The sequence below is a fragment of the Olea europaea genome, chromosome 13, assembly GCF_002742605.1.
Source record: "Olea europaea var. sylvestris chromosome 13, O_europaea_v1, whole genome shotgun sequence".
NCBI lineage: Eukaryota > Viridiplantae > Streptophyta > Magnoliopsida > Lamiales > Oleaceae > Olea > Olea europaea.
In genome coordinates this window covers 23,926,685-23,937,422 of record NC_036249.1, presented here as the reverse complement: position 1 = coordinate 23,937,422, position 10,738 = coordinate 23,926,685, and the positions used below count along the sequence as shown (strand labels likewise).

The 10,738-nt window shown below is 34.2% G+C and overlaps 1 protein-coding gene across 2 annotated transcripts in view; it reads left to right on the top strand.

Moving 5' to 3' along the window:
* Positions 1 to 5,277: 5,277 nt before the first annotated feature.
* The window catches only part of LOC111407954 (probable chlorophyll(ide) b reductase NYC1, chloroplastic), an 8,329-nt gene continuing 2,868 nt past the window's right edge, over positions 5,278 to 10,738 (top strand). Inside the window, exons 1-9 of one of the 2 annotated variants that reach the window (XM_023037680.1) lie at positions 5,278 to 5,798; positions 6,425 to 6,503; positions 6,614 to 6,749; positions 7,174 to 7,248; positions 7,336 to 7,531; positions 7,861 to 7,929; positions 8,038 to 8,177; positions 8,272 to 8,436; positions 8,739 to 8,931. In XM_023037680.1, the coding sequence (XP_022893448.1) occupies positions 5,421 to 5,798; positions 6,425 to 6,503; positions 6,614 to 6,749; positions 7,174 to 7,248; positions 7,336 to 7,531; positions 7,861 to 7,929; positions 8,038 to 8,177; positions 8,272 to 8,436; positions 8,739 to 8,931 (1,431 nt within the window). In that variant the 5' untranslated portion in view covers positions 5,278 to 5,420. The remainder of the gene's footprint in view (positions 5,799 to 6,424; positions 6,504 to 6,613; positions 6,750 to 7,173; positions 7,249 to 7,335; positions 7,532 to 7,860; positions 7,930 to 8,037; positions 8,178 to 8,271; positions 8,437 to 8,738; positions 8,932 to 10,738) is intronic. The other variant, XM_023037681.1, reaches the window with a different exon arrangement.

Sequence of the window (10,738 nt, the reverse complement as noted above, 5' to 3'; positions counted from 1 at the left end):
CCCAATTGTACCATATGTTGGACATCTCTTTAATCTCAATCTTCAAAAATTTGAAGGCTTGTGTCCAACCATTTGAGGAAGAAAATGTCTCTAAACTTCGACGATTGGTGTACTGTTAGATTACCTTCTGGGCCATGTTCGTGTTTGTTATTTTTCATTCCTCAATCTGGCTAAAGTTCGATTACATTTCCTTCCTCGAATGGTTGGACACACGCCTATAAAATGAAACATTGGAATTAGATAGACGCCGGACACATGATACAATTAGGGGATAGGAGCCCTCAAGAATTAGCCATGTCCCAGTAAATCTACCTTGAAGAAAGACATTTTACGTAAGAGAGCATTTTCTATAATTTTAATAGAAACTCTAGCTGTTTAAGCAAATAACATAAGCAAAAGATTGCTTGCTTGTTTAGTAAGGGAGATTGTAAAGTGAGAAAATGAGCAAAAATCTTGTCTATTCTACAATATTTTCAAGCTCAGTAATGCATACCAAACATGTGTATTCTTGATGTATTACTAATTTACAGATGATGTAGTATTCGCAATTATGGGAGAAATGACAATATATTCTAGACTTCTTCGATGAAATTATTGTATTTTGTTGTTTCAATTTTTTCGAGTTGAACTTCAATGCTATTAAGATTTTTTGCGTGCCTAATGTCAATTAGATGCTCTATGTAATTTGTTTTATTGTTGAATTCATATTGATTTAAGATAGTGCAAATTCCTTTGCAAATGCATTCCAAATGTACTGTCATAATTTTGAAATCACTTTGCAAATTATTCTATAAAATAACATAATTTAAGCTTTTTTTATTTTTTTGGGCAATAACATAATTTTGGATGGTGTAAATTGAAATTAGGTTCTTGATGTAATAACATTTGCAAAGTGATTTCTAATCTGCAATGTGATTTGTAAACTATTTTATTGAAATTAATTTTATTGTAAATAAATAAATAAATAAATAAGTGAAAATATTTAACCCAATCTTTGAGCAGTAAAATAATTAGTCCACGAATAGATAAAATAATTAAACAATTAGTTTTAACCTAATCCTTGCACATGTATAATTTAATTTTAACAAATGATGTTAATTAAGTTTTATTATTATTATTATATCTTTGTGAGATAGTGGTGGGGCCCATACTATTAATGAGTTAATAACCAAAATGGTCATTGAACTTTGCAAAAGTTTTTCACCAGATCATTGAACTTTAAAAATTACTCAAATCATTACTGAACTTTGCAAAAAGTTTTCATGGGATCACGAAACTTTAAAATTATCTCATTCATTACTGAACTTTACAAAAATTTTCCCAGGGGTCACTGAGTTCGATGACCTCTGGGAAAGTTTTTGCAAAGTTCAGTGATCTCATGGAATTTTTTGACAAGTTCAATGATGAATGAAGTAATTTTTGAAGTTCGGTGACCCGTGTAAACCTTTTGCAAAGTTCAGTAATGATTTTGGTGATTTTTAAAATTCAATGATCCAGTAAAAACCTTTTACAAAGTTCAGTGACCATTTGGATTACTAACCTTATGATTAATACATTTAACTAACAAATTCATTCTTTGCCACCATGTTAATTTATTTGTTGGGAAAAATGATGGTGGTGTCCATACTAAAGATTAAATTTGTAGGCAGTTAATTTGCCACGTTACCAGTGCTTAAGAGATCGTCTCTTATATAGACAGAGAAGAAGTGCGGGGTACATAATTTTCCAAAATTATATCGATTACTGCGGAAATCAATCACCAAAAAATACACCACAAATGGGGGTCTAAAAGTTGAGGATGAATAAGAACAGCAGTGAAAACACACACAAGCTATCTCAGTTCAAGGATATATTCAATTGGGACTTTTAAGAATTTTTGAGAATTTAAAAAATTTTGATGTTCAATTAAGATTTTTAAAGACTCTCTAAAAGTTTAGATGTATTCAATTTGGACTTTTATAGATTTTTAAAAAGTTTTTAAAAGTCATCGTGTATTCAATTGAAATTTTTTAGAAACCCTACAAGTCACGAGATATTAAAATAGACAATTTTTTTGGAGAATTCTGTACTTTACTGGAATTCTATAGAGTTTTTCGTGAAAATATAAATAGTAAATCTCAAGCAAAATCTCTCATATACTTTGAGACTTTGTGAAGATTTCAGAGCGAGAAAAAAAAAGAAAAAGTGTTTTTCAATTCTAGGACTTTTTCATATTTCTTCAATTCATTTGTAATCAATTTATTATTATTCAATATGTACATAATTCATTTTGAATTGAAATTATATGCAATCGATCTATTCTCTTTTTTTCTTTTTTCTTTTTTGGGTTGAGTACAATTTATACTCTTAAAATTTATGTTAATTTCATAAAAAAAAAAATTGGTTATGTTCGCAGAAATGATGTAAAAGTTTTTTATTATTTTATTTACACAAAATTTGACTGATTGGGTCGTGACTAGCCTGGGCGTGGTTTGGTTCTGGTCAATTGCGAGTTGGAGACTCCAACTCAAAATCAAAATCAAATTAGTCTATTTGGGAGAATTTCAACCCAAATCAACATACTCTAACTCTTAAACTGAGCCAAACCAAATTGGGCTTTTAGTCCAAATTGATTTAAAAAAAAAAAAAAAAAAGTTTGAACTTTGAACCCACTTAGATTATAAGAACAAAAATAATAATATAATTTTATATTACTAGAATTATTAACTAACAAATAAAATCAGATCAATAGAGATGGATCAATAGAAAACATAAAAAATTTGTTGCTTATTTTAACTATTGTGCAGTCTGATTACCTAAATAGGGAAAACATGCTAAATATAACATAATGAGCTTGCGAAAGGGAATTCTCATTGCTATTATTTAGAGTAGTGATGGCCAAAAAAATCGCCTTGCCTCGAATGGGTTGGTAGGGCGGGGCATCGCGCCCCGTGAAAGGAAAAAAAATAAAATTAAAAATTAAAAATAAATTTATTTCTAGATAATTCACCCGTTAAAATATACATTTTGATTTGAATTTGTATTTTATTCTCTATTACTAACATAACTTGAAATTTTGAAAATATAAAAAAAAAAATAAACGAGGCAAAAATTTGCCCCGTCCCGAGCGAGGGGCGAGGTTTGGGCGAGACAGAGCGAGGCGTTGTCCCGTTGTCATCCCTAATTTAGAGCAATGCCATAGATTGGAGGGAATTGATATATAGTTATGAGATTAAAATTTATTTTTTGATTTTTATTTTTCTTAAATTAAAAAAAAAGTAAGTGGGTTGGATTAGTTCGGTCAACCAACCATTTGAGACTTCAAACCATGACTGAACCGACCCATCATGGTTTTGTTTTATTTTTTTCTTTAGAAGAAGACAAAATCAAACCAATGACTTATTAGCCAACGGTTTGAGATTTCAAACTATAATTGAATCGACCTAACATGATTTTATTTAAAAGAAAATCAAACAAAACCAATTATTTGTGTCAAATTGACTTGAGTCGAGCTGATTCGATTTGATTGGTTTGGTCAGTTTTTTGATTTTTTTTACCAAGCTTGGTTGTGACTAGTGATTTCACTCAAGAAAATTTTGTTGGCATTCTCGAAATTGTTAATTAAATAGTAAGAAATACTGTAATTTTTTGGGTATATAATAAATTTATAAGATGAAAAGTTTTTAGAAATATTAAAATCAAAGTTTACAAAAGTTTATAGAAGAACTTTAGGGTTATATTCACAAACGATCACTAAATTTACCTAAAAATTACAAAACAATCACTGAAGTTACAAACTTGCAGAAAGGGGTCATTGAAGTTTAGAGCGCTTTCACTAACGGCCACTCCGTTAAGTTGGTAGCGTAAATTGGTGATGTGAAGATGTTAAATGATGACGTGGCCATTAATTCATTAGTTAATATAAAGCTGTAAAGATTGTCGTACGTCATTCCTTATTTCTTTTTTGTTTGTTATTTTTACTATCTACTTATAATTAACAAACAATTTGATTTTTATCTTGGAACCAGAATTTTGTATTATAATCTATATTTAAATTGAGAAAATCATTCGTTATTCTCGACTGTAATATATATATATGACCAGAACAAATTTATGTCTATTAGATTGCTCATCGAAGTTTAAATTAGGTGTGGGCGTGAGTCGGTTCGGTTCGGTTCGGTTCTAAAGAGAATCGAACCGAACCAAAATTTTCGGGTATCTAGTAAATGGAATCGTCGGGTCCAACTATAATTATGGAATCATTCAGGTTCGGTTTCATTCAGTTCGGTTCGGTTTGGTTCTGTACTATAATTAAATTTTTTAACATTTATAACAACATTATATAAATACAACTAATGATACATTCAATGATTTTGGAATGTCAGAAACTAGTAGACTACCTTATTCAAATGATGGCTACAATCAAAGTTTCGATCGGTGGAGGTCACAGTTTCGATCGGAGGTCATAGTGTCGGCCGACGATTGTATAGGTTTTGGAATATTAGCGAGGCTGCGAGAGTGAATGCGAGAGTCGAAACAACGTTATGTACTTTAGTGTAGGTGTTTAGGGTTATTTAATGAATTAAATCTTGTTGGGCTAAGAAATGAAACAATAAAATAGGTAATTGGGCCAAAAATAAAAAAATTAGAAATGAAACAAATTATTGGGCCAAAAATTTGGATTTAGAAATTGTTAATTTGTTAATTAAAAAATTAAAATTAAAATAATTTGATTTACTCAATATAAAAAAAATAAAATTAGAAAGATTCGATTCTTATTCGGTTCTTGGTCTAGAATCGAGAACCGAACCGTACCCGTTGGTTCTTAATTCAGATACCCGTTCGGGTATTTAATTTGAAAAGAACAGTTGGGTTCGGTTCAGTTGGGTTCGAGAGATTTGCCCAGCCCTAGTTTAAATTGTCAAATTTTAGCCACTAAACTTTGGGAAACGCCGTACGTTACTCACTAATATAATTGTTGAATTTTGAAAAATATCGAGTTTACAGTGAATAATATACAACATTTTTCAAAATTCAGTGTTCAAAATTCGACATTTTAAATTTCAGTGAGCAATCGAATAAATGAATCTAAATTCAATAATCAAAACACAATATTTTAAACGTCATGATCAATTAAAAAAATTGACCTAATTTCAGTAACGATTAGAACAATTAACTCGAATACAACTCCTCAAAGCAAAAAGCTACACGTAAACAAGAAGATATGGGGCCACGTTTCAATCGAAGAGTGGAGATGAGGTTTGCTGTTAACGTGGGGTAATCACGCTTCTCTACTGTGCTGCCTGACTTCATTGCCTAGATATTTCTCCAATCCTCAGGTACTATTTAACCGAAGAGAAAAATTTGGAAAAAAAAAAAAAAATGTAATCGCCATAATCTCTGAAAAAACCCAGGTGTAATTACTGGCAATTACCCATAATATGGCTATGGTGGCGAAGTTACCTTTGCCATCAATTGATTGCCATCATGCTGCCGCCCAACCTCCGCCGTCGCCGTCTTCCCGTCAAATTCTCCGGCATGGTTTTGGGCTGTGTGACCGATTAGGTCGTGGGAGAATTTTTGTTCAACCGTGTAGATCTTTCAGGTCTGAGGAGGAAAGTGGAATGGGTGAGAAAGGGAAGAACGGTGAAGAGAATTTTGGGAAAATTAATGAAAGTAATATTGTGGAAGCTGAAAGAAGTGTAAATAAATTTGTGGGTTCTGTGAGAAATGCTGTTTGGACAGTTTCAAAGCCAAGTTTAAGGTCACAAGGCGAGTTCAGAGAGGCTTTGGAGAAGCTGGAAGAGAAGTTATTTTCTGTAAGTTGTTCTATTTGCTTTTTTTGGAAATTTTATTTGAATTGATCATAAAATTATGTACTATTAATGCTATTTACCTATGAGTCTAGATAAATAGCATTATTCATCTGAGAAATGTGAAACCTATTAGTTAGCTTTAGTTTACTTTGGGAAATTAGGCAAGTATGCTAGTTTTGAAAATTTCGATGATTATGGAAAAAATTATCTAACATTGAATCAAACTCCAATGAGTTGTTAAATTTGGTTAAAGTCCTTAATTAAGTTAATTTTAGTTAAATTTCTCAGTTGAAGTCTGCGACAAAGCCATAAAGAAGTGCGGTTCGTAAATCATAATCTCAACTTCCAAAATTTTGGTGGTCAAGAGTTTACTTAATGTTTCTGATTTCTATTAAAAAATTAAAAGAAATAGGAAAGGATTTCTAAGTTTTTCTCGAACTTTCTGTGCATCCTAGGTTTATATTGTACAATGTAAGTGCTTAGAATTATTATTGGAATTATTTGTAGGAGAGGGTGGTGTAAATTTTTTAACATTTGTGTATTCCTCTCAAGAATATTAACGTGAGTTCAATAGTAATTTTGGCCGACTGAGTATAGACATGCATTTTAATACCTTTTTCTTGTAACAGCTTTCCATTCATGTGGGTAGATACATTGTAACGATGTTAAGCACTGGAGTTATACTGCTGACTGGGTTTCAATTATCAGGTTGGCCTATGGTTATCATTTTGCAGTGGATTTAAGAGTTGATTTCAATATAAAATTTGAAAAATTTGCAGCCAAAGTGTTAATTTGGAATTTCTGTAAATGTTGTAAAGGTGGAGATGGTCAAATGAATGCATTGATATGGTATAGTTGGCTTGGAGGGATCATCATTGGGACAATGATTGGTTCGAATATGGTGTTAGAGGAAGTCAGTCGATCCGGTCCACGCAATGTTGTCATAACTGGAAGGTATTTTTCTCGTGGAGACATGAAATGACTTTATTTTATCCCAAGTATTTAGAAAACTTCTTTTAGCTGCACAATGCCTATTTTCTGCTGCTTCTAGCTCACTGTTGAAAATACCGTGGACAAAATCCTAGTACATTATTCTCTTGAGGTTCGAAGCTTAATGCTTGAATAATTTGCAAACTAATAAGTTTTATATAAAAAGTTAAGGAAAAGGTAACATGTCTAAACATACTAAATGTTAAGAGTAATTTTTTATATTTTTTAGCTTAGCCAAACACGTTTTCAGGTTTTTTCAACATTACCTATGAATCTGTTATTTTTCCACTTGGATGAATCTATCCATTTAGTAGCTACTACTGAATCTCGTGTTAACCCGCTGGAGTTTTGCTGATATATGATTTTATTTTTGAAACTGTCGGGGCAGTACACGAGGACTTGGGAAAGCTCTTGCTCGTGAATTTTTACTTTCTGGTGACAGAGTTGTAGTTACTTCACGCAGGTGATTTAAAATTGATATTGTTAAATCTTCATGTTTATATAGATTTTTCATCAATTTTTTATTTATATTTGGTTCTTCTGAAGGCAGCCCAGAATCTGTGGACATGACTGTCAAAGAATTAGAAGAAAATTTAAAGCAAGTCATAATCGCCACTGGTGGCTCATCCAAAACAAATTTGAGGCATGCAAAAGTGAGGGGAATTGCATGTGATGTCTCTAAGCCTGATGATGTTCAGAAGTTGGCAAGCTTTGCTGTCAATGAACTTGCCTGGATTGATATTTGGGTAAACAATATGCTTTTCATATTTCTCATTCCGAAGAATCTGTCATTATCTAGCAATGTCTTGGTCTAACCTCTCTTGTTTGCCCATTTTGAAGTGCTATTTTGGGAAGCATGGGACTGCAATTAATAGTGCTTTGATAATTTTAACTTGGATTTACAAATTATGTGGTTTTTAGCATAATAAGAAGTTATTAGAACTTCCTCAGTTATTAGTTGCCAAAATCTGGGCTTATGTCTCTATTTCCAAAGGACTCTTTTATTTACAAAGAATTTCTATAAACAAATCTCTACTTATTTCATTATGTGATTTTTAATTATATTATACCCCAGGTCAACAACGCTGGGACGAACAAAGGTTTTAGACCATTGCTGCAATTTAATGATGATGATATCCAACAGGTCTGCTTTTTGATGAATTTAACTTGATAATCATCTACTTTTGCTGCACTATTTTGTGTACATGTCATTTTTACTAAGATTTCTGAATTTCTTTTATTTGTCGGACAGATTGTGTCTACGAACTTGGTTGGATCCATCCTATGCACTCGTGAAGCAATGCAGCTTATGAACACCCAGAACAAGGGTGGCCATATATTCAACATGGATGGTGCAGGATCTGGTGGATCTAGCACCCCATTGACAGCTGTGTAAGTTTAACTCTAGAGAATAGAGAAACTTCTTATGTTTTGCAGAAACTGAATACTTGCGTCTGATGATTAGATTTTCTTGTTTTTTATATAGCTATGGCTCAACAAAATGCGGTCTTAGGCAGCTCCAGTCGTCTCTTCTAAAGGAGTGCCGACGTTCAAAAGTTGGAGTTCATGCAGCCTCACCGGGCATGGTCCTGACTGACTTGCTATTAAGGTATACCAGTAGCTGTATATCTTATATGGCTCATTTGGTAAGGTGAACTCTCTGGTACTAGACAATATTAAGAAGGAAAAATAAGTTACATTTGTCTATTGTACTACTAAGTCCCATTTAAACGTGTGCCAAGCATTAACTTGATACAATTCTGATTTCTTGTTCAAGTTGCTCCAATCTGCATATTTTAAGGTTCAATTTTGTGTTTATTGTTATCTTTTTCCTATATCATTTTATATATTATTTATTCGCTGAAGCACTTGACTTTTGAAAGATTCTTTTCTGAAACTAAGATTTCATAAGGGTTTTTCATTGAAGAAGTGTCCTTCTTGCTTCCATGGCAGTGGTTCTAGTGTACAAAACAAACAGATGTTTAATATCATCTGCGAGCTCCCAGAGACAGTTGCTAGGACTTTAGTTCCTCGAATGCGAATTGTGAAGGGAAGTGGAAAGGCCATTAACTATTTGACTCCTCCAAGGATCATACTTGCTCTGGTCACAGCGTGGGTGAGACGTGGCCGTTGGTTTGATGATCAGGTATTCTTTCTTCTTTGTAGATGTTAGTTTCATTTACTAGGCATATTGAAGAAAAATTGACTCTCCTTAATAAATGGTTAGAGAAAATATTTTTCCTTCTAACCCCATAGAGTTATTTTTTAATACTGTGATCCGTCCTTTCATATTTATTTTCATGTACTGACCACCAACTCAACCCGTATTATGAGCGAATGGTACCTAATTTGGATTTGATGGGACTCGTAGTTTGCTTGATGTAACAATTGGTGAAGACAGGAATTCAAGAAAGCACGCACGCACGCACTAGGAGTTTGGAATAAATGTTAGTTTTGCATATAGATGGCCTGATAAATTTGTTATGGATTATTCTTTGATCCCTAACTTCGTTAGCTGCCATAAACCCAATGAAATAAGAAACACGCACATGCAAACACATTTATATTCAGCCTCAATATGAGTTGGACTTCCACTCGCTGATGTACAGTTTCACTATAAAGAATAAAAATGATTCGATTGTATTTCCTCTCCTTTCAATCTGTGTCTCAGCCGGCCCCCTATATCGTTTTTATATGTGTTGAACTATTAGGTCGATCTGCGCAAGAGGGGATAGGGTGTAGTATGATTAGTGTCACGTCTTTCCTTCTTGGGCAGCTTTTACCAACTCCTTAGCGAAGGGATCATGATCCATGCCTTCCCGAATCAAATCAAGCAACGTCCCTTTGGCTCGACTTATGGCTGCAAGCTCCGCCTTCCTGCTTAACACATCGGCTACAACATTCGCCTTCCTCGGCTTGTATTCTATCACATAGTCAAACTCCGCTAAGAAATCTTGTCAACGTGCTTGCTTGGGAGTCAGCTTCTTTTGTGATTGGAAACAACTAGTAGCGACATTATCCGTCTTGATGATGAATTTTGAGCCCAACAAGTAATGACGTCACACTCGTAGGCAATGAACAATAGCCGTCATCTCCTTTTCTTGCACCGTATACCGACGCTCAGTGTCGTTGAGGTTGCGACTTTCAAAAGCAATAGGATGCCTTTCTTGCATTAGAACACCCCCGATAGCAAAGTCTGAGGCATCTGTTTGTACTTCNACCAAGTCTATCAAATAAATCAGCAATCAAAGGAATAGGATACTTGTTTTTAATTGTTACCTTGTTGAGCGCCCGGTAATCTATACACATGCGTAACGATCCATCATGCTTCTTTTGGAACAAGACCGGAGCGCCATAAGGTGCCTTCGAAGGTCATATCCTCCTCGTGTCAAGCAACTCCGTCAATTGCTTTCGAAGTTCTTCCAGCTCTGGTGGTGCCATCCGATAGGGTGCCATGGATGGTTGTTTGGCACCCGGTTCCAACTCAATCTTATGATCCACCTTCCTCCTAGGTGGTAATTTCTTGGGTAACTCCGCCGGCATCACGTCCTTATTTTCTTCAAGGACATTCTTGATGACTTCGGGCACATTATCGTCACCCACAACTTCCTCAACTTGATCCTCCATTTTTAATGCTGCCAAATACGTCGCCTCTCCTTTCTTTAGCCCTTTTGCTAGTTGCATGGCCGAAAGTTGCCCTATTGCTTTCGTCCTAGCTATCGTAGGAACCATGCATGGAGAACCCTTCTCCAAGATGCAAAACGAGCCAAAGGAAGGCATAGGAATAGCATTGACCTTCCTCATGAAGTCCAACTCGAGAACCAAGCGAAAATCATCCATTGTAGCCACCGAAAAATCCACTTGGCCATGCCAAGTGCCTAATTGAATTTCCACCCCTCGAACTATGCCACCAAGGGGCGTGGATGGAGAATTCACAGCTTTCATAAGACCAC